General features: G+C 33.6%; 1 protein-coding gene across 1 annotated transcript; it reads right to left on the bottom strand.

Moving 5' to 3' along the window:
• Window positions 1–248: 248 nt before the first annotated feature.
• Window positions 249–25,395, bottom strand: LOC149895372 (uncharacterized). The gene is made up of 9 exons (XM_090118843.1): window positions 25,252–25,395; window positions 9,209–9,343; window positions 6,332–6,469; window positions 4,965–5,705; window positions 3,910–4,037; window positions 3,175–3,309; window positions 2,513–2,755; window positions 1,516–1,629; window positions 249–360 (listed from the first exon to the last, which is right to left on the bottom strand). The coding sequence occupies exons 2-9, from the start codon at window positions 9,338–9,340 to the stop codon at window positions 279–281; spliced, it is 1,713 nt and encodes a 570-aa protein (XP_089974969.1). The 5' UTR covers window positions 9,341–9,343; window positions 25,252–25,395; the 3' UTR covers window positions 249–278.

Genomic DNA, 25,395 nt, shown 5'->3' on the forward strand with positions numbered 1-25,395 from the left:
ACTAAATGAAGCGATATGATTGGTTCATTACAAACACATTCCTCGCTACACATCCTCGCATATTATTGATGAAAAAGCACTCTATTAGCATGAATCAAAAAACGACGTTATTGTAAGCTATTACGGTTGAAATTCAAAGTACAAGTTATGTAACTTCATAGACAACTACCGTAATTTTTTCTTGCATTTTACTTTAGGAAAAAGCATATTTTATGAAATTTTTGAGTAAAGTGTACACTATTTATTAATTAATACTACTAAACTACACTATTTATTAATTATGTTGAAGTTTTCTGTGACTTTTTTAACGGTTGTATAATTGAGTCTAAAACAATGGCGGCGGCGTTCGCTTTACTGCATCTGAAAAACAAAAAAAAATGCACATTTTTACAAACGTTTCGGTTTAAAACAGCATAAATTGCATTAAAATGTGTTTTTTTTTATTTTAATTAGGTTATTATTAAACGTAGTAAATATAATATGTAGACGTAATACATGCGAAATACCTACATATATACGTTTTGAAAATGAAACTTATTCGTATTCTATAATAATATTTGTACAATAATTTGGAAAATCCAAAAGTGCACGCCTCATAATTTTTTTTTAATAAATATTTATTAATTATTATTTTTGTTTATTTAATAACAATTAAACCACATCGAATCAGACCCTGAAAAATGAAAGGGTTCTATTCCTGAGCATACTCAAGCGTAAGAGAAAAAAAAAGACTCGATTAGTAAAGTATTTCGGTCGCTATCGTGTTAACAAGAAAAAGGATCCGCACATACAGACACACGGACGTCCAAGACAGAACTTTTTTAAACTGTTTTTTAACTAGTTTAAATAACAAAAATGACATCAAAAATATCATGAACGTTAAAAATAGTGTTTTTTCTTAATATGTGTGTGTATGTATTATCTTACAAGTGCAATGTATGATACATAAAGACATTTTAAGTTTGAAAAATCAGATGTTTTGCGCGAAGTGACAGTAGTACCCACCTCAACGCTTCGCTTATGAGGCGTGCAATTATACTTTTTATCATCCATAAATAAAAAACCATATTTGAAAGAGATTACTATGAAACTGAGTAGCAAGTTAAGTCCCTAGGCTATTCATACAATTATTTTTAGTTACGTTTAGGAATATTACGTGCTACTTGGGCAACATTGTAATACTGACATTACAACATTTCGAAAAACAGTACGGCCCTAATAGTAAGAAAATATCAATATGTAGTACATCACTATCACTACATAGTATAAAACAAAGTCGCTTTCTCTGTCCCTATGTCCCTATGTATGCTTAAATCTTCAAAACTACCCAACGGATTTTGATGCGGTTTTTTTTAATAGATAAAGTGATTCAAGAGGAAGGTTTTAGTATATTATTTATTATGTTTCAGACAAAGCGCGCGAAGCCGCGGGCGGAATGCTAGTATAACTATATAACCAAATTGTCTGGAAATAAGAGGTCACGATACGATCCCTGTACGCAAATATCAAACTTACTTTGGAAACATATCGTTACATCTCAGCTCGCTCCAGCCAGTCAGAGCTTCGTACAACATGGTATCCAACGCTCTGTCTGCTGCTAAGTCACCAGCTAGCATTCTTAGCGCTAACCTGGAAAAAAAAAGAAAAAAAATGGGAAACGAATATATAACTTACCTCATTTGTAACGCCGGTTAAAAAGAAAATGTATCCAATGGCATAGCACACAGATAAAAAAAAAATTATATTTTTTTTTTTTTTTTTTTTTTGTGTGGTGTCTCTCAATGTTAGCCAGAAGGGCTTCTACATTTTAACGCGGACGCGGGGGTGAACTGAAGGTTCACCCTGGTAGCGACATGCACAAGGGCGTCCCCCCTTGACGGGGACCACGAACCTCGGCTTGAGCTGTCGCTTGAGTGGAGGAGGCCAGAAGGGCCCTAATCGGACGGGAGGAAAATTATAATGAAGGTTAGGTTATTAATAATTATTCGTTCAAACAATAAACAAGAAAGTTTAATGTGGTTTCGAAAATATTATATTATTTATATTCAATAACTAGCTTTCCACCCGCAGCTTCGCCCGCGCAGTCAAAGAAAAACCCACATAGTTCCCGTTCCCGTGGGATTTCCGGGATTAAACCTATCCTATTTCCCGGGGTAAAAAGTAGCCTATGTCCTTTCTCGGGTATCAAAATATCTCTTTACCAAATTTCATGCAAATTGGTTCAGTAGTTAAGGCGTGATTGAGTAACAGACAGACAGACAGAGTTACTTTCGCATTTATAATATTAGTATGGATTAGACTCCATAAAGCCACAGATAATACACTTTTACATTGTCGAAATACAGAAATAATATTATTAATTTACTTTTAGTATTTATATCACCCATTTAACACAAAAAATTCAAATTAAATTTATCTTATGAACATTGAACATATTTGAATAATTTAAATAATTACATGATATTATTTCAACACACATGAATTCACAAAACATTTAATTTTAATCACTTACCCATTAATCCTAGCCATAGTCCCATACGGCGGGTTCAACTTCGCAGTCACAACTAAATTCTTACAATACAAGATCCACACACAGTCCAGATCCGTGTATATATCACTAGCAACACTGGAACTGTCATTGTATGACGTTTGCAAGTGATGTAACGCGTGAGTGTTGCCATCTATGTTGCGCGATAATTGGTTTTGTATGTTCACGTTTATTGCTTCTCTGTTTGACAGTTGATTTAGGAGGTTCCTGGAAACAAAATGTGACATCGTAGGTAATCATCTTTCTGTCTAATATGTAATTTTCATAGAATTTAACAGGGCGTAGAAGTATCTTTTTCCTTGTTGTTGTTTGAAGGAATTATTCGAAATTAATTTATGTATTGTTTATTTGATTTATGTTGTTATTTTTTGAATGGACGTATAAAAAAAATAACGTGATGCATTATAATAATTTAATATACATATTCAATACTACAATAATATAGGAGACTATCCTTCAATGATAGCTCTAGAAATAATTAGTTGAGCCGTTCCAGAGATCAGCTTAGACGAAGAGAAAAAAGTCAAGAGTCGTCGTGTAAGAAACAAACATTTCAGAAAACAGTTATTTTCAAATTACAGACGGACATTTACACTTAATGTACGCGTAGGTAATAGTATACATACTTTGTATTTTTATAAGCTTTTCCCAAGTGTATGGCAGCCCTGGCTGTGCTCATGCCAATTTCCAATACGTTTTCCAGAAGATTCTTTCCCATACTAAACTCATCTATTGGGTCTTGCCGGAGGTTTTGACGTTTTCTGAAAAAAAAAACAATCTAAATATCTTCAAGATGTTTTTTATCGTTCTTAATAATATACAGGATGGAAATTTCTTAGAGCAAATATTTTTACGAGAAATTATCAATTAATAATTATCTATAATATCGATATTTTAATACAGAAAAAACATTTTTATTATTTACTTTGACCATAGTCAATATTTTTTTGTAGTTTTTAAATTTTGTTCAATCCTAATTCAAGTACCTATCCAGAAATCACAAAACTAGTTCAGTGTTAGGTTAGTCAGTCTATATAAAAATTTTGTAGTCTCTATAAAAAAAAATGTGTGCGTGTACTAGTGTACACAAGTAAGAAGTGAAACTTCTAATGACCTTATTTTTCAAGAAATAATTTACTATGTGCAACTTTACAGAAATACGTCGAATCACGCGTGGTAGGGATAAGAAAAAGATGGCGCGTAACATTGAGATAATATTAATATTAAAAATAATAATAATTACGTAGTAATATTATCTCAATGGCGCGTAAAGGAAAAACGTCACGCGTAACGAAAAAAATGTTACACTTAATTATTACCCATAAAGAAATTTCACTTCAAATATAATAATAAATACTCACGAAAAAGCCCCATTCTCATAGTGATGATACACTTCTTTCCGTTTCGATTCCACCTTGCTGGGTTCCATGAATAGAGCGTTGAACGCAAACACATCTGGATCTTTGAGCATTTTGTTGCGAGCACCTTCCTGTTAAGTTCAAATCTTTTTATGTTATTTGAACAATATAGAAAATAAAAGAGCATGGTGCAGAGCACACGTGTCAGAAGTGAAACCTTTTTTGGCAAGATTCAAAGATACCAAAATCGTCGCCTTACTCCATGATTGACGGTATTGCCATGGCGCGACCTTGAAATTTTACTCTCAACACGCCTAAAGAAGTTTCACTTCTAAAAATTTTTTTACTTGTAGCGTTTGAAATTATAAGTATCAGTATTAACAAAACAATAATTATATTATGCTTATGAATATTGAACACGTTATGGCTTGAAATGAACAATAAAATTTCATAGCAGTATTTGTTAAGTTTACTTTTGTTTCAGTAGATGAAAATCCTACTTCCCACTAATACATATTATTATAATGCAAAAGTTTGTGAGGATGGATGTATGTGTATGTGTCACGTAACGCATATACTACTGAACCGATTACAATGAAATTTAGCACACATATAGAGGGTAACTTGGATTAACACGCGGGCGGAAAGCTAGTTGGCTATATTTCTCAATAGGTACTCCAAGAGAATGAACATTTAAACGAACAAAAACATGAATTATAATAATATGATGTTTTTGTTCACATACTATATTATAGCTATATCGGTATACCTTTTCATTAGCGTATATAATTATCAATCAACTAGCTTTCCGCCCGCGGCTTCGCCCGCATTTTAAAGAAAAACCCGCATAGTTCCCGTTCCCGTGGGATTTCCGGGAGAAAACCTATCGTATGTGTTAATCCAAGTTACCCTCTATATGTGTGCTAAATTTTATTGTAATCGGTTCAGTAGTATTTGCGTGAAAGAGTAACAAACATACATACATGCACATACATATAGTATAGGATATGATTTAAATATTATCTAGTTGTAAGCCTTATAAAAATAGTTACACTCACTTGATTCTCCCAAGCCATGAGCTGAATATTATGTAAGAGCATAACATCCATCGTCAGTATCCCGAACGACAATAAATTGGTACTATTTGTCAATATTATCTTCCTACTACTATTAGCCACAGTATAGTTATCCCCATAATAAATATCCCTTAATTTACTCATGATTATCGTCACATTGCCCTCGATTAAACTCTCATTTAACGCTTTTAAAACTTGTCCAAAATTATTAGCGTCCTTCTTCTTACTCACTTCAAAAGTGGGATCAGTTGTGATCCATTCGTGCAACTCTTGGACTTTTTCTATTAAATAACTAGTCATTGTGTTACTTTGCATATAGTCATCGTATAGATTTTCATCGTTGTAGTAATCTTCGTATTCATTCTGTTGTAAATCAGTGATATAACCGTCGGATAGTTTGATTTGTCTGTTCGTAAAAATGTCTGGTAGGGTCGGTTTGAAGTCTGGTATTTTTGCATCTTTGATGTCTATGGGAACTTTTGGCTTATCTTTCTTTTCTATTTTTCTATCCGGATGGTGTAAGGATGTATCGTGGAGAGGATGTAGCTGAGGTTTAGAAGCTAGATTGTCATTCTTTCTATCCCTATTCGCGACTATGTTTTTGAATATCGAAAGTTTTTCTAGAATCGGGAATTGTATTTCGTTGTCTATTTCTTGGGACGCGGTTTCTGTTGTTGTTTTGTCTGGTCGTTGCTGTGGATATGGGAAAGAGAATATCGGCTCCTGTAAGAAAGATTTAATTATTATAAGCTTTTTTCGCACTAAAACTTTTAACAATTTTTTTTTGTCTATCTCTAACTTTTTATTGTATCTGTCTCTCTACTCAATGTAGATAATATCCCAAACTGAGTTTAAAAACATTAACTACTGGCTTTCCACCCGCGGCTTCATCCATGGTACATACAGTACGCTGGAATCTAAAAATTCAATGGTGAAAGAACTTGTGAAATCGTCCAGTAGTTCCCGAGATAAGCGCGTTACAAATAAACAAACTTGCAGCTTTATGTTATCAAGTAAGCATAAAGATGTTTCTTAGATAGTAATTTACAATTTTAACGGATTTTAAACGCGATTTATTCTTAACAATAAAATGATAATTAGTAAAATAAAGCGTTTAAAATCCGTTAATAACTTTAATTTCTGTCTTACCAAAAAAAAAACTTTAGACAGGGTTTAATGGTTTTGTCGTATTTCACATAGACAACTCAAAGACAACTATTAAAGTGACAGATCCCTGGTTTAAAGTTAGACTGTGTTTAAATTGTTTTGTAGTAAGGCCAGTGTATAATACTCGTGTAAAATCAATCAACAAAATACAGTTTCTTATAAATGTATAAAGAAATACAAACAGGCGCTTCAGCATATATCTCTCTAGATGTGTATGTCTCCGTGGTGCCCCAGCGGATGACCACGACTGTAGCGAGCACTAACACAGCGCACACCGCGAAGCATGATGCACTGGCTATTATCCACACTTTTAGGGGTACCTGGAAACAACTACAGTTGTTAGAAGTAAATGCTTTAACTTAAAAAATAAAAATGTGTGCGTGTACTAGTGTACACACGTAAGAAGTGAAACTTCTATATGACCTTATTTTTCAAAAAGTAATTTATTGTATGCAACTTTACAGAAATACATCGAATCACGCGTGGTAGGGATCAGAAAACGATGTCGCGTAATGGAAAAATGTCACGCGTAACGAAAAAATTTTTTCCAGCCCCGATAAAGAAGTTTCACTTCAAAAACGTAGGATTGGAGAGGAGGACTCTTCCTCCATTATATGAAGCAAAATGAAATGGTTTTTATCCAGACTCTTAGAGGGACCTGTAAAGAACTAAACTCTGCCTACGCGTATAGGTAGAGTTTCCTAATGAGCGATACAATAGATTTTGAACATTACTACCACAAAATAAAGTGTTAATTTCCTTGACTGTTTTATTTAACGATGCTGCAAATAGTTATTATGAGTCTAGTTGCTTATTTATATGTAGTATACTAGCGGTCCGCCCCGGCTTCGCCCGTGGTACATATTTCGCAATAAAAGGTAGCCTATGTTCTTTCTCAGGGTCTAAAGATTATCTGTGCCAAATTTCATCAAAATCGGTCCAGTAGTTTATGCGTGAAAACCATACATACATACAAACCTTTCCTCTTTATAATATTAGTATAGAAGTATAGATATGAATGCTGTTGAAAGTAAAGATGAAGTTAGGGAATCAAAATTCAATTTTCCCTTTAAATTAATCCTTTGCATGTTTAAGGAGACTTCAATTAAAAGTGTAGGGCTAGAGAAGAATAAATACAAATATTTGATCGTTCTGTATCTGCATATTATATCTGTTCTGCTATTAAAAGAAAAATATTGGAGGGAGTCGAATCTCTAGTGCCTTACTATGATTATTATTTCTAACTATACAAATTTGGAATCTTGTATGTACTTACTTATTCTTAGGTTTACTAAATAGATAGTTATAATTTACTTATTTATTTATTAAAATCACAATAATAATGTACTATACAGGGTGTCCCAAAACTCAACGTCGAGCCAAAACGGGGCGACAGGATTGATTGTAACCATCATGAGAAAAATCTGAAAAAAAATCTATCCCATGCAGTTTGAAAATTATGGGCATTTAAGAAAAACCTAAAAATTTGCTCAACCTGTAACTATTTTTCGGTTATTTTGGTTAATTTTTATTATTTTTGTTCATTTAAACTTTGGATCCGTAACCCTAAATAACATTTCTAGAATCACAGTCAAAAATAATGACACAATTGCCCCAAGTTTCCTTGAATTGAAGACTATTTGTTAAACTATGAATTTAAAATTTTCAAAATTTGTCGACTTTCACAGCCCCACCTTTAAAAAAATGTACTAGAGTGTCTTGGCAAGTGCCATTAAAAGTTGGCGCATTTAATCAGGATTGTAAAATAGTACAATACTTGTTAGTTTAATACTAAAAAAAATGAATGAAAAAATAAAAACCTCAAGTAACCCGATTTTTGCTAACCCATTTTATTCAGTTAAAATGTTTTTCATTCGCACAAACTCTTGGTAGGTTCTTAGTTTAACGGCAAAATGATTAGAGAGATGGATAGTGGACATGTTTGCCAGTGAGCGAGACAGATAGTGACGCCGTTTCGTTCCGATCGTGTTTAGTGCAAGTAAGAGATTTCCTTGACCAGGAATATCCGGGAAGGTGGATTGCACGTTCAGGCACTATCTCGTGGCCAGCCCGTTCCCCAGATTTAAATCCCCTGGATTTTTTTTATTGGGGCGTTCTCAAAGAAAAAGTTTATTCAAAGCCCATTGAGAGCGTAGCCGCACTGCGTGAACGAATTTCTCAAGCTACTGAAGACATCAACTCTCGAGGATATGCCCGGCTAATAAGTAAATCTTTTTTAAGAAGATGTAGGGCGTGTATTGAGGCTGATGGTAAACAATTTGAACATTTATTGTAATAAAAAATGTTATTTCCCTATCTGACTTTTATTTCAATAAACCTAGAGTAAACTAGGTCAAGATTTTTAATTATTTTTTTAATTTTACTTACTTTTGTTGACTTTGGTAAAAGTGGCGTCACTATCTGTCTCGCTCACTCATGGCAAACATGTCCACTATCCATATCTCTTATCATTTTGCCGTAAAACTAAGAACCTACCAAGAGTTTGTGCGAATAAAAAACATTTTAACTGAATAAAATGGGTTAGCAAAAATCGGGTTACTTGAGGTTTTTATTTTTTCATTCATTTTTTTTAGTATGAAACTAACAAGTATTGTACTTTTTTACAATCCTGATTAAATGCGCCAACTTTTAATGGCACTTGCCAAGGCACTCTACTACATTTTTTTTAAAGGAGGGGCGGTCAAAGTCGACAAATTTTGAAAATTTTAAATTCATAGTATAACTAATAGTCTTCAATTCAAGGAAACTTGGGGCAATTGTGTCATTATTTTTGACTGTGATTCTAGAAATGTTATTTAGGGTTACGGTTCCAAAGTTTAAATGAACAAAAATAATAAAAATTAACCAAAATAACCGAAAAATAGTTACAGGTTGACCAAATTTTTAGGTTTTTCTTAAATGCCCATAATTTTCAAACTGCATGGAATAGATTTTTTTTCAGATTTTTCTCATGATGGTTACAATCAATCCTGTCGCCCCGTTTTGGCTTGACGTTGAGTTTTGGGACACCCTGTATAATAATATAATCTACCACTCACGCTAGGTTTAGCAGGCAATCTGTCGCACTCCGGTCGCGGCGGGAGTGGCCGGCGCGCGTAAAAGTCGCGCGTTGTTGCACGACTGTCGCACGGGGTCGGTGTGGGCCGCTTCTCATATTCGTATTGGAACATTTTCTGGAATATAATTATGTATAATAATATATTAATTAATTAACTGGATTTTAATTCTTGTTCGTAAAATAATTGTTGTTGATATACACAGTATACACCTCGTAGTTTCTAAACATAATAACTATAATATTTATTTTTAAATAAACCTTATTTTTATAATTTTGATACAACCTGTAGAACGTGTAGGTACCAGTGGGTCGACACTTAGAACATCGTTTTGGTTAGGCTTACATTTGCAAGCAATTTTAAACTTCATTCCATTGACATAGAGTTTAAATTAATTTGTACTTTTTCAAGAGCCTATGTTAAGTTTAGCTTGCCAACATTTAGAAAAAATAAAAATATTTCTGATGTTGGCCTCTCCGATGTAATCGTATAATATTAGATTTAATATTTTAGTTTTAGTTATTTATTATTATTTCTTCTTTTTTTTAAACCTTATTTTTGTACATTTTAATTTTAAGCTAGTACATTAATAAATGATTTCTTTCTTTCTTCGATTTCTTGTCAATGGTTAAGACTCAAGCATAGACAACGTCTTGATGGTTTGAATTCAAAATGGCGTTTTATTTTATTGTTTGTTTTGGTGGATAGAGTTAAAATTTGTTCTTCATCGTAGATTATGTTATTTACTCAGTTAATACTTAATGTACAGTACATTGAATTATCCCAAATACATTGAACTAAGCCTGCTCTTCAAATTTGTAATATTTATGCCAAAAGTGAAAAAAGAAGAAAGTGTTATGTGTAAACAATGGAATCTTGTGTGTAAATAATAATTGTAATTTGTGACTAAATATTTGCAATTTGTACCCAATGACTGTTCTATATGGAAGATAAAACATAATAATTACATAACAATGTATTCTCTAACACATGTTCTAGCTGTAGAATCAATTGGAGAGTAGATATTGTTATAACAAAGAAAACAACGGCTTCAATATTTGTATCGAAATTTATTACGAGATTTTAAAACAGAAATCCCGCAAAATATTTCAAGGAAAAGTATAAAATGTGAATCTAGTTGTATTCACATACTAATCAAGTCGAATTAAGTACTAAATGCCTAAATAAAGATATTCAGTAAAATTCAAATGGAATTATCCATTTTTGCTGATAATAGTGTTTTAACTTTTAATAGGTATTATATAAAAATGTTATATAATTAATATTATATTATAATAAACTTATTGATCTACATTGTTGATGTTTTATTTTTAATTTCCTCTAAATTTGATTAGGGATGAGAATTAGTAGGGTTGTACCGAGCATCAAAAATTTTATCGATATCGATAAAAAGTTTTATCGATATTAGCACTCATAAATAGGCATCACTAGCAACATCAACTTTTAAATGTTGGCAGCAATGTGGGTCATTTTTGACGTGAACTTCTCATAGGTTGGTATAAAAGATTTCCCATAGCGAATACATGCATATGTGTGCGTGAGCTCGAAATCGAAGTACTGAGTGCCGTCTCTTACCTATATTACTTGCTCTGTGGTAGGTACCTATGACGTATCACTATCACCAAAAAGATTAAACGCGAGCAGAAATTTGTATAGGTACCTACATTTAGAAATTAAATATTTTAACAGATATTAATAATTTTAAATTGAATTAATAAATCGCGTTTAAAATCCGTTAAAATCTACATATAACTTCTAAAAAGATTTAAGACAAAATCCAACGACACCGTTCTGCAAGTTATCTACCATAGTCATACACATATACAAACATACTCTCCAAACACAACAATTTTTAGCACAATCGGTTAAAACATAATAAAAGCATAGTAGGCTTCAAATATAACCTACTAGCGGTCCGCCCCGGCTTCGCCCGTGGTACATATTTCGCAATAAAAAGTAGCCTATGTCCTTTCTCGGGTATTAAAATATCTCCATACCAAATTTCATGCAAATTGGTTCAGTAGTTTAACACTAGAGCGCACGCGCGGGGGACATAGGTCACCCAGTGCTATATATTGCTAAATATTTTTTTAAACAATCGTGCTTGAGTGTTGTTGTCTCAGGTATTCCCCGACTATCAATCACCGGACATTTTAGCAGCGTGTCAGCTTCCTTGGTGCAACGAAGTGTACTCTGCGAAAATATAAAAGTACATGGGTGACGCATGTCCCCCGCGCGAGCGTTCTAGGAAGTTTTTGAAATCATACAATTACGAGTGAAAATCAAGTATACCGCTTTTATTTTTTACTGCTCTTATGATCAATTTATACTTTTAAGAAATTATTAATATATGGGTAACTAAAATCGAAATAAAATACTCATATTCGAGTGCTAGGACATACTTATTTTTTATCCATACTATAATATTATAAATGCGAAAGTAACTCTGTCTGTCTGTCTGTTACTCAATCACGCCTAAACTACTGAACCAATTTTTATGAAATTTGGTATGGAGATATTTTGATACCCAAGGAAGGACATTGGCTACTTTTTATCCCGGGAAAATGACGCAATCCCGGAAATCCCACGGGAGCGGGAACTATGCGGGTTTTCTTTGACTGCGTGAGCGAAGCCGCGGGCGGAAACCTAGTTGAAAATAAAATTTTATTGGATAAGAACAACTTATTCTTAAACTTTATAATTAGATGATTATTTCTACCAAATTTGTAGTTTCCAAAGTAAAAAAAACTGATTGATCACAATAAGTAATAAATTAGTTACTTTTCACAGAGGTTTATGTTTAGCTCATAATTTAAGTAAAATGAGAAAATATTGATATGTTTTTTGTTTCATCACTTAAAAATAAAGTTGATTCATAAATAAGTACTTCGTTTACTTTTTTAACTACGATTTTTATGAAAAAAAACGTGCGTCGTATTGGGTGACATATGTGACCCACGCGTGCACTCAAGGAAAATTTTAGGCGCGAGCGCTCTAGTGTTAAGCGTGATTGAGTAACAGACAGACAGACAGAGTTACTTTCGCATTTATAATATTAGTATGGATTATTTGCGTACAAAGCGCTCGAGGACCACGGTTGACATAGCCAGTTATAATTTATTTTTAACGGCTGCTTGAATAATGTGGCGATTTCATATTCACACAATTGTAATGTCACTACAGAAAAGTTTATGTCCTAAAGGGCTTTAACTTGAAAATATAGAATGAAATTGCATGCTCTAATTTCCCCATTGTGGACCAAAATTGTCCACATAAAATGTAATTAAAAAATTTCATAGAATCAAATCACTCAGTAATATGTGGTAATATTGTATCGTACAAACAATATTATGTACAATGCGATTCAACTAAGAATAGAATAAGAATAAGAATAAGAATAAAATAATTTTTATTAGGCACACCAAATTACCACCACCAACACAAACAAAAAAAAGAAACAATATAAAAATACACTCTTAAATATAATCTAACATAAAAATTAAAACTAAGAATAAGATTTGTGTGGCGACTGGCGACCTAAAGGGTAAGGCCGCTCAGCTTATGCTATGCCGATGTGGTCAGCATAGCGCTGGTTTTCAGGGCCCCACCAGACAACAAAATGCTTAAGTCTAAAGTGTCTCTCTCTGCTGTTAGATAATAAAACAATTAATTAAGAAATAAAATAATTATATATGTTTGCATGTATAGAATATAATATATTGCGGTTATTTTACCCATATTGTGAAATACATATACTTATATACATACAGGGTGTACCAAAAAGTAGTGATGAACGGAAGCTGAGAGGTAGAGGACCTAGAGGGCTATCCGAATCACCCCCATGTATGTTATGCGATTTTTCGTATTTTCGGAGTTATGACGTTTTTTTCAATTTTTCACCTATCGCCGAGTACGATGATATTTTCACTCATGCTGACGTCAATGATTGCGGAAGATGCTTGATTTTTTTTTGTGTGCTAAGCTGAAAGATAGGCCAATTCAGTATGGTAACATTTACTATCGTTAGATCTTTGAATGGAATAAAAAAAAGAATTAAATGGCAAGAAAGATAAAATTACCCAGTATGTTCACCACTTCAAGGGCCCGTAAAAAAATAAAATCACATAAAAAAAGTTTTCCGTTTGACTTTTAAAAACTTGCTCTATCTATCAGATAGCTACCCTGAAAATTTCATTTTATTATTCAGAAGGCTTCAATCGAAAAATTTAAATCTAAATGTGGTAAGTGCAAAAATTGAATTAACATTATGATCATTAAAACCAATAAATAGGTGTTTAATTACCAGAAATTTTTAAAATAACCCCGCTGTTGCTCAATGCAAGTGCGACATCACCGTAAAAAGTTGTCTTTTAAATGTCTGAATGCCCTTTTATCATTTTTAATGGTTTCTTCTGCTACTATGAATTTCCGGGTTATTTCGTCCAAATTGTGGCAGTCTCTCGCCTTGTAGTATACCCACGGAAAAAAATCAATAGGGTTTATGTCCGGAGACCGTGCAGGCCAGGCTAAAGGGCAAAGATACCCTGAAAGATGGATTGATCGTTGCAGCCTGCGCATGCGCCGGTGACGCCTGCCTTAAAGCCTGGCCTCTACGGTCCCTCGACCTAAACCCCATTGATTTGTTTCAATGGGAATACTAAAAAGACCTCGGCTACTTGAGAGAATGCCACAATTTGGACGAAATAACCCGGAAATTCATAGTAGCAGAAGAAACCATTAAAAATGATAAAAGGGCATTCAGACATTTAAAAGACAACTTTTTACGGTGATGTCGCACTTGCATTGAGCAACAGCGGGGTTATTTTAAAAATTTCTGGTAATTAAACACCTATTTATTGGTTTTAATGATCATAATGTTAATTCAATTTTTGCACTTACCACATTTAGATTTAAATTTTTCGATTGAAGCCTTCTGAATAATAAAATGAAATTTTCAGGGTAGCTATCTGATAGATAGAGCAAGTTTTTAAAAATCAAACGGAAAACTTTTTTTATGTGATTTTATTTTTTTACGGGCCCTTGAAGTGGTGAACATACTGGGTAATTTTATCTTTCTTGCCATTTAATTCTTTTTTTAGGGTTCCGTACCTCAAAAGGAAAAAACGGAACCCTTATAGGATCACTTTGTTGTCCGTCTGTCCGTCCGTCCGTCCGTCCGTCTGTCAAGACCCTTTTTCTCAGGAACGCGTGGAGGTATGAAGCTGAAATTTATATCAATTACTCAGGTCTACTGTCCCTTAAAGCTGTGAAAAAATCAAACTTCTAAGTCAACGCAATCAAAAGATACAGCCGTTTATGCCGCAAATTTTCGACATTTGCAAGGGAATCAAAACCTACAGGGTGCTTCCCGTGAACTCAGAATCTTGAAATTTGGTACGAAGCAACGTCTTATAGCATAGATAAAGGAAAAATTACGAAAACCATAAATTGTACTTTGTAAACCTTGCAGGTTTGTACGGAACCCTCGGTGCGCGAGTCCGACTCGCACTTGGCCGGTTTTTATTTATTCCATTCAAAGATCTAACGATAGTAAATGTTACCATACTGAATTGGCCTATCTTTCAGCTTAGCACACAAAAAAAATCAAGCATCTTGCGCAATCATTGACGTCAGCATGAGTGAAAATATCATCGTACTCGGCGATAGGTGAAAAATTGAAAAAAACGTCATAACTCCGAAAATACGAAAAATCGCATAACATACATGGGGGTGATTCGGATAGCCCTCTAGGTCCTCTACCTCTCAGCTTCCGTTCATCACTACTTTTTGGTACACCCTGTATATATATATATATATATATATATATATATATATATATATATATATATATATATATATATATATATATATATATATATTTACATAATAATAAATAACCACAGTTTATAAATACATATAAGGAATTAAAAGAATACAACTATATTGCATACTATATAATACGTATATATTATAATAATAATAAACTGTTATATACAACGCAACTAAGGTTTTCCGAAATGTTTTTTATATTTATTCTTAAAAGAATTTTTAGATATTGACTCACGTATCGGCGGCGGTAGATTATTCCAACACTTAGTTGCGTTGTATACAAAGCTGCCTCTAAAGGCGGTAAAGAATAGGAATGACAATGACCCTTATTCAATTAAAAAAAAAACATAATTTAGGTAAGTAGAACTTACTGTAATAATACTTTTTTTTCTAGCCTGTCACATGAAATTTAAAAATGAATGAACGTCATTTTTTAACTTATAGATTACTAGCGGTCCGCCCCGGCTTCGCCCGTGGTACATATGAAAAATAGATGTTGGCCGATTCTCAGACTTACCCGATATGCACAGAAAATTTCATGAGAATCGGTCCACCCGTTTCGGAGGAGTATGCAGGCTAACATTGTGACACGAGAATTTTATATATATATAAGAAGAAAGATTATATTACCAAGATATTACCTATTAATTCGTTGAAAGATGAACTTATGGCTTTAAAAAAATAGCACATAAATCGATCCTACTATTATAAGAATTGCATAGTATACATATAAGAAACTAGCTGTGCTCCGCGGTTTTACCCGCAGTGAGCCTATAGCCTTCCTCGATAAATGGGCTATAAATAATTAAAAAAAAAATAAAAATAATTATTACATCGAAATAATTTTTCAAATCAGACCAGTAGTTCCTGAGATTAGCGCGTTCAAACAACAAACTCTTCAGCTTTATAATATTACATAGTATAGAAAATGCCGTTTAGAATGTAGTATACATTATCTAAACGGCATTTTCAAGAAGCAAATGGGTTTGATAAACTATTTTTTAGCTTTATTAATTTTGGAAATGCACGCAAGAGAAGCCGTGGGCGAAAATATAGTACAATAAATTGAAGGCAATAAGGAATATTATACTGCTTTCCGAATCGGTGGTACCTAAATGTTAAAAATATGTAGTGACGATTCGAAAGTGCTTTTAAAAGTATGTTGTACCTACTATAAGTAAAAATGTAATAAAGAATTATGAATTATGAATAAATTATGAATTATGAAAAGAAGTCTTCACTACATAGTATAAAACAAAGTCGTTTTCTCTGTCCCTACCTATGTATGCTTAAATCTTTAAAACTACGCAACGGATTTTGATGCGGTTTTTGTAATAGATAGAGTGATTCAAGACGAAGGTTTTAGTATATAATTTATTATGTTTTAGACAAAGCAGGCAAAGCCGCGGGCGGTAAGCTAGTATTATTAACGCGAAAGTTTGTATAAAAAAATGGATGTATCAAAAAATATCTTGTAGGACCAGAAGGCTGATCACCTACTTGTCCATAAAGAAAATTTATGAGTGAAACAGATGTATGCATAATGCAACTGCCCCTTACCCCACTAGGGGACACGGTAATTCACTTTTATAATATGTATTTACTGGCTGTGCCCCGCGGTTTCACCCGCATTGCTCCGCTCCTGTTGGTCTTAGCGTGATGATATATTATTATAGGCTATAGCCTTCCTCGATAAATTGGCTAACACCGAAATAATTTTTTAACTCGGACCAGTAGTTCCTGAGATTAGCGCGTTCAAACAAACAAACAAAGTCTTCAGCTTTTTTATATATTATATTATATTATATTCTATTAGGTATAGATTTATTTCATTTTGCATATGTTTATTTTCATTTTATCCATGGATGCACGCTGCACTTCTCATGAGCCGTCATGTCCCGATTCTTAGCAGATATGTAGATGGTTCACGCTCCAAATGCATGCTGTTTTCCATTTTCCACCGGATATGATTACGTGGGAAAATGGATGGTGGCTCAGTGGTTAGCGGCTTTTTAGAATCGGGTATGGGTTCAACTTAAACATTTATCATTTATTACTTAATCCTATCCTATCCTACTTAATCTTATAAATTGCGAAAGTTTGTGAGGATGTATATGTACCTATGTAAGTACATATGTTTGTTACTCTTTTACGCAAATACTGCTGAACCGATTACAATGAAATTTAGCACACATATGATGGTAACTTTGATTAACACATAGGATAGGTTTTATCCCGGTTATCCTACGGGAACGGAAACTATGCGGGATATCTTTGAAAACGCGGGCGCAGACGCGGGCGGAAAGCTAGTATGTAGATAATATAGTAATAGTTACTTTGGCAGTGATTTCAAAAAAAATATATTTTATACTTGTTGCAATGATTTATCTCTTTTTCGAAGCCGGTTAAGGTTCTCCCATTATCAATATGATCCCAGCTTCTTCCACTATAAAAAAGTGATAAGAAAGTTATCAATATATTTGTATCCCGTTTGATTCTAATAATAGACAAGTTTTATCTGTAATGGTATATTTTATCTATGGTAAACTAGCTTTTCACCCGCAGCTTCGCCCGCACAGGCAAAGAAAAACCCGCATAGTTCCCGTTCCCGTGGGATTTCCGGGATAAAACCTATCCTATTTCCCGGGATAAAAAGTAGCCTATGTCCTTTCTCGGGTATCAAAATATCTCTATACCAAATTTCATGCAAATTGGTTCAGTATTTAAGGCGTGATTGAGTAACAGACAGACAGACAGAGTTACTTTCGCATTTATAATATTTGTATGGATACATCACCTTTGACATGTGGAATGTATTTTTACTAGCCGTTTGTCCCGGCTTTGCTCGGGATAAAAAAAAACGTTACTCGGTAAAGACCACATAATAATACACACTAAGGTCTAAGAAACATTGTACCTAATGGCAAAAAATTTAAAATCGAAATCGACTTAAATCGTAATAAAAAAAAAACACTTCTTTCTTCTGTATAGCTTAGAAATAGAAAAACAGACAAATCAACAAACAAAGATCATATCTTTTTCATTACATTAATGTCTAAATTATATAAACTAAATTTAAAATCGAAATCGACTTAAATCGTAATAAAAAAAAAAACACTTCTTTCTTCTATATAGCTTAGAAATAGAAAAACAGACAAATCAACAAACAAAGATCATATCTTTTTCATTACATTAATGTTTAAATTATATAAATTTAATTAAATCCCAGGTTGGTGACCTAATTTTTTTGTATCTAGAAAATTTTCATCCCTAAGTAAAAAAATATAATAAAAATGTGACACATAATATACTCATACACACAAACGCACACACACAGAACGCGGTCACGCGCGACGAAGTCGTAGGCGGCAGTTACAGCTAGTAAAAACAAATTACAATAATTTAAATTTACTATATTATTACGTGATTATAACCTAATTATAAACTTTAATTTCATTTTCATGATATTCATAAAGTGGTTTCATTATAGTTTTATGTATTTCAATTATTATTTATCAAGTTATAAGATTTTATCGCGTTTGGTAATTATATTTCTTAGATACCTACTTTCATACAATAAACCTATTTTGCTAATACCTATCACTATTGTTATAAATTTTCAAGTTTTAATGCCTAAATGTTAATCAAACAACGACTGAACGAATTAAGATTTTATAAATAACTAGCGGTCCGCCCCGGCTTCGCCCGTGGTACATGTTTATGTTTTCTTTCCATAAGAACCTTCCTCGTACTTCAAGGAATATAATAAAAAAAGAATTATCGAAATCGGTCCACCCGTTCACGCGGGATGCCGTGACCAAGGAAAACGGGTTTCATTTTTATATATAAACTAGCGGTCCACCCCGGTTTCGCCCGTGGTAACATAATATTTACGTTTTCTCTACATAAGAACCATCCTCGTACTTCAAGGAATATAATAAAAAAAGAATTATCGAAATCGGTTCAGCCGTTCTCGAGTTATGCGCTTACCAACACATTTTGCGATTCATTTTTATATATAAAAAAAAAAGAAGATAATGCTTTTTTTACTCAATGAACAATGAACATCCTACTAATATTATAATCCTATCCTATCCTACTTTCCTACTTTAATATTAATATTTAATATTATAAATGCGAAAGCTTGTGAGCATGTGTGTGTGTTTGTTACTCTTTCACGCAAATACTATTGAACCGATTACAATGAAATTTAGCACACATATAGAGGGTAACTTGGATTATCACATAGGACAGGTTTTATCCCGGAAATCCCATGGGAACGGGAACTATGCGGGCTTTTCTTTAAAACGCGGGCGAAGCCGCGAGCGGAAAGCTAGTAATAAAATATGTATACCTATGCTGCATGGTAGGTAAAATAAATTCTAAAATAGAGTAGGTAGTTTTTCAGTGAATTCGCAACACACAAAAAATCTAATTTTTTACTTTGACATCTGAAACCAAAATAAAAGAGAAAGTTTGTATGTTCCTCGTAACCTCGAAAACGCAGATTACCATCAAGTGAATTCAAATAGATCACTCCTTGTCACATTGTTATGAAGATAATATTTTACTTTCACTGGCCGAGAATCGAACGTGCTATCCATGACTTATATGATAGTAATTAGTCTACACTGATAAACTTATAATTAACTGTCTTATTACAAACTAGCTTTCCGCCTGCGGCTTCGCCCGCGTTTTCAAAGATAAACCCGCATAGTTCCCGTTCCCGTGGGATTTCCGGGATAAAACCTAGCCTATGTTACTCGTGGATAATGTAGCTTTCGAATGATGAAAGAATTTTTAAAATCGGTCCAGTAGTTTATGAGCCTATTCATTACAATCAAACAAACAAACAAACAAAGTTTTCCTCTTTATAATATTATATTATTAGATATGTAGATGTAGATGTAGACGACTTCCGGTCGATAAGTTTAAAGCAACGTTTGAGCAATCAAAAGAGCCGTTTTTCCATACCTACAAATGTAGTCCCCTGTTTCCTCCCTGGATTGTGCCACTAGAGCAATATATGTATTTTTTTACTACTTATACATATATTACTATGGCTACTTTAGCCATGTGATATGAATCTTTCAAAACGTAATAAATAAGACAGATTTTCCGTTATGTTCCATCTGCCATAAAACAAATTTTTGAACATTATATAAAAAAAGCAAAACGTAGGAACATAGCCTATACTTTTCTCTACAAAATTATGAAAAAAGGAAAAATTTTCCTAGGTATTTTCGGCCCAAACTGCAGTTGTCCCAGTCGCGCTCTACGGCCTACGGGGCAATAGATAACAGGAATCAGCCCCCCTATGCAAGTGGCTTTCTGTTAGCGTAGCGTTCAATAGAATAGACTACGAATGTATGAGATTGACGTAAGCTGTAGATACACGGTATCTACACTTGCATAGGGGGGCAGGAAAGCCTAATTTTGATTTCACTCACTCGTTTTGTGGGCTCCTAAACCTTAGTTCTCCGCCCGTGGCTTCGCCCGCTTTGTCTAAAATCCTTCCTTCCTTCCTCTTGAATCACTCTATCTATTAAAAAACCGCATCAAAATCCGTTGCGAAGTTTTAAAGATTTAAGCATACATAGGGACAGAGAAAGCGACTTTGTTTTATACTATGTAGTGATGTACCTACCTATTCTAAGATTGTGGCAATGAAGTTATTTATTTATTTATAATATCAAGACTGATTCATTGTTTTTAACTAAAATACATCACCTTAATGTGACCCGATCGCTTCGAATAATTTAAATTTACAATTATAATGTGATATTACCATTTATTGCGTTACTGAACTAACTTTATTAGTGCAGTGGTTGGTTTTAGATTGACCAAGGTTCGAACCATGGTGGAATAAATTTATTAAATACTAGAGGTCCGCCCCGGCTTCGCCCGTGGTACATATTTCGCAATAAAAGGTAGCCTATGTGCTTTCTCGGGTATCAAAATATCTCCATACCAAATTTCATGCAAATTGGTTCAGTAGTTTAGGCGTGATTGAGTAACAGACAGACAGACAGACAGAGTTACTTTCGCATTTATAATATTACTAGCGGTCCGCCCCGGCTTCGCCCGTGGTACATATTTACGTTTTCTCTACATAAGAACCATCCTCGTACTTCAAGGAATATAATAAAAAAAGAATTATCGAAATCGGTTCAGCCGTTCTCGAGTTATGCGCCAATATATATATATATATATATATATATACCAACACATTTTGCGATTCATTTTTATATATAAGAAGATAAGATAAGATAATATGAGAATTCTTCAGACTTCTAAAGGCCTTTTCCAATATTCAAACTACGGTTATAGATAGAGAGCTATCTCCGATAGCTAGTAAGGTTCTATCTATCGTAAGATAGATACGATATTGGGAACGGCCATTACTGACTGACAGCTGTCAAAACGTTATTTGGACGTTCAAATAGACAAATTCCAAGAGAAAAATATACCTCTAGTAAGCAGTTAGTCCTCCAGACGATTGATAGCGAGAGATAGGTTAGCTTATCGCTAGTAAGCCTTATATTGGGACGCCAAAACAAAAGATCGATAGCATTTTCTATCTTTAGTAGGGTCAAACCGAAGATAGATACGATATTGTGAACGGCCATAAAGGGGTTTGAGTACTATTGTATGGGCTAGTAGCGTCGTGATGACATTTCGCGGCCAGTGATGAAACTTGTCAGAAAAATCTTATAATAAATCATCTAGGTAAATGAATAATACAAAACCAAATATCTTTGTTCCTAATACGTTTCGAGATTTGTGTCCATAATAACTTTTGCTTACAATATATTGCTCTTTTAAAATATCCAAGTTTCATCAGTTGCCGCGAAAGTTCATCACTACGCCAACTTTACCCAAACCCCTTTGTAAATATCAAAACAAGTATTTACAATAGTAATGTCGTAATTAATTGGATTGTAACAAAAATAAGTGATAGACCATAGTGAAGAATAGATCTAATATATATATTATAAAGGCGAAAGTTTGTAGGGATGTATGGATGTATGGATGTTTGTTACTCTTTCACGTAAAAACTACTGAACCGATTACAATGAAATTTAGCACACATATAGAGGGTAACTTGGATTAACACATAGGATAGTTTTTATCCCGGAAATCCCACGGGAACGGGAACTATGCGGGTTTTCCTTTCCAAACGCGGGTGAAGCCGCGGGCGGAAATCTAGTTAGTAGATACATACAGATCAAGTATCAACAGACAGACATACATACATATTAACATTATTTGTCTGATTGCAAAAGCGACTCTCATAAATGTTAAGTGAATGTAATTGCTATCAATTAATTGTTCCCGACGTAAAGAAATGCAAACAAAAACACAACTTGCGCTTACATTTTGCACGCGGGTCTACGCGTTTTTTATGAAAAATGATAAATATTGTTGCTGTTCGAATATTTGAATAATTTTATTTTAAACTAGCCGCGCTCCGCGGTTTCACCCGCGTGGCTCCGCTTCTGTTGGTCTTAGCGTGATGATATATATATAGCCTATAGGCTATAACCTTCCTCGATAAATCGGCTATCTAACACCGAAAGAATTTTTCCAATCGGACCAGTAGTTCCTGAAATAAGCGCGTTCAAACAAACAAACAAACACTTCAGCCTTATAATATTAGTATAGAAAATACAGTACTGACTACTGTATATCTGCTTCTCGAAATAAGACTGCAATCTTGAAAGAAATTATCGAAGTCCTTTTTCAATTTATATTTATTTAAATACCTACGACCCACAAATAAATAAATACCTAGTAGAAGCATAGTCCAAAACCTACAAAATTCGAGGCGAAATTATAAATAAGTAATTAATAATCATTTCAACTCATTTGCGTTCAAATATTCGAGCGATATACGAATATTTGCGCGTAATATACCTATCTATAGGGAAAAAATTGCAAATGTCGTCCTATAGGTAGGTACTTCTCGGTTTGCGTATTCGTACGAATGAGTGACCGGCATTACGGGGGAAAAAATAGCTTATGTATAAAAATATACGTATAGTAACCTAAGATAGTAACGAATAAAATGTTCAATTTGGTAATCAGGTTAACAATTATAGTTCTCATAAATAGTCATTAAATTTTAAAATTAACTCAATATTCACATAAATAGTTTCTTTTAAATAATATAGCACTATATGTATTATGTAGTTATCATAACTTTCTAGGAAAGGGTAGGATAGGATTTGACCTATAAATTGAATAATTTCTAAGTGATACAAAAGTATCACTTATAATACCACAAGAGCTTCAAATTATCGGGTATTTTCCGATAGGTTCGTTGCAAACAAATGAAGGAGTCAAGTTTTTAGTCAAGGTTAAAAAATCACGAGCGCGAAGCGCGAATGATTTTTCCTGAAAAACTTGACGACTTTATTTGTTTGCAGGGAATCTTGAGGGAAATGCCAGATAATTTTGAAGCTCGTGTGGTATTCGGGAGATTATTTTTCCGTCCCAAATGTCGGCCAATAATTTCACAATTGAATTGAACCTGTCAGTTGTCAGTGACGTCAACGACCAGAGAAAATTTTCAAAAAATTATCAGTATAATACCATGTAGGTTGTACCACGTGACGTCGAATGGTGCAATTCTATTGGTCGATATTTGGGTCGGAAAAATAATCACCAGCATTAAATTAAATAGAACTGAATAAATATGGTCCGGGAGCCAGCAGCAGATTTTATGACCAAGTTCCTCTAAAGCGGTAATTAGTAAAATGCATCAAAGTATAGTACATATTATGAAGCCTCGTGAACGTCAGCTGGAGCTCGGTTGGGGGGAAGAGCGGTTGTAGCCTCCCGTATCAGCTGACGGTTTTTCCACCAAGATACAGCCAGCTGACATATATATTTATCCACAGTTACATATAAGCTATCATCAGGTAAATTTTTGTTTGAGAGGAAATAACGGAAAATAAATTTTTCTTTAAATTTAACTTTCATGTTCGAGACACCAGCTGACGTATAATACACCATGTTGTAACCAGCTGACTATTTTTTTTCGTTGAGATATTGGGTTAGCTACAATTTGACAAATTTTTAGCTGAGAGGAAATGAATGAATGAATGTATTTTTTTTCCTATGTGCGTGGGAGGCTACAACCGCTCACCCCCCCAACCGAGCGCCAGCTGACGTTCACGAGGCTTTATAATACTATACTCTCATGCGTCTGACGAATTATCTCTTGAGAGGAAATAGTTAACCAAATTTGCACCTGGCTCCCTAACCAATATTTTGTTGCTTGTTTACTTTGCTTGTAATATAATTTGTACCTACTAAAAGCTATTTGTACGTTTTATTTAAATGTAGCAATGTTATAGATGCTTATTATATACTTATTTTAGAACTACGAAATAGTAATGCAGAACTGTATTTTTGCAATAAATAAAAGCGATAAATTAAAAAATCTCATTATTCTTAGAAATATTATAAACTAGCCGCTCCGCGCGGTTTCACCCCCGTGGCTCCTCTCCTGTTGGTCGTAGCGTGATGGTATATAGCCTATAGCCTTCCTCGATAAATGAGCTATCTAACACCGAAAGAATTTTTCAAATCGGACCAGTAGTTCCCGAGATTAGCGCGTTCAAACAAACAAACAAACAAACAAACAAACTCTTCAGCTTTATAATATTAGTATAGATAGTAGGTACCTACTTATCTATATTAAAAACATTGGATTGGTATAACTACGAAGGTGAATATAAATACATTTTTTTTTATTCTATTGTCTATCACACTAAAACTTTGAATACAGTTCTTTGAATGTAGGAAAAAAGTGACCTAAGTATATTTTGTCAAAATTTGACCTCAATCGACATTTCGATTTCATAAAATGAAATCAAAATAAATAATATCTATATATGCAACTGAAATACATTCAAAATTCAATGTCAAATATTTTAAATATCTCCCCACAGCGGTATAAATAAACCAAATAAAACTATAACACGCTAAATAAATGTGAAAAATCTTATTAAAATTAGCAATGAATTTATGAGACCTAGCTTTTAATATTACAATCTTTATTCGCTGAAGGAAACATTCAAGTAGTTACATATTAAGTTTACGCAATAAAATACACATTACAACCCGGTTATAAATTGTAATAACGTTATTTTACATAATATACTTACAATTCAATTAAAAATAGATCGATGAATTCATAGAATCGATTCACTGAACATCACTACAATAAAAAAAACAAAACTGTCACTTCGTAAAATGCCGCTAAATAAAAAAAAAAACTATGCAACGGCCGTCACTTGTACAATCGCGAG

This window comes from Colias eurytheme, chromosome 31 (genome assembly GCF_061535395.1).
Source record: "Colias eurytheme isolate Ceu_HAF_F1 chromosome 31, ilColEury1 Martin Lab GWU primary, whole genome shotgun sequence".
Classification (NCBI taxonomy): Eukaryota; Metazoa; Arthropoda; class Insecta; order Lepidoptera; family Pieridae; genus Colias; species Colias eurytheme.

Bases quoted from the DNA above. Each gene is read 5' to 3' on its own strand.
- LOC149895372 (XM_090118843.1), bottom strand. From the start codon at position 9,340: ATGTTCCAATACGAATATGAGAAGCGGCCCACACCGACCCCGTGCGAC. The intron at 5,706-6,331 runs GTTTGTATTTCT...TCTTTCTTACAG, and splicing joins AGATATATGCTGAAGCGCCT to GAGCCGATATTCTCTTTCCC. The intron at 2,756-3,174 runs GTATGTATACTA...TTTTGTTTCCAG, and splicing joins AAAGCTTATAAAAATACAAA to GAACCTCCTAAATCAACTGT.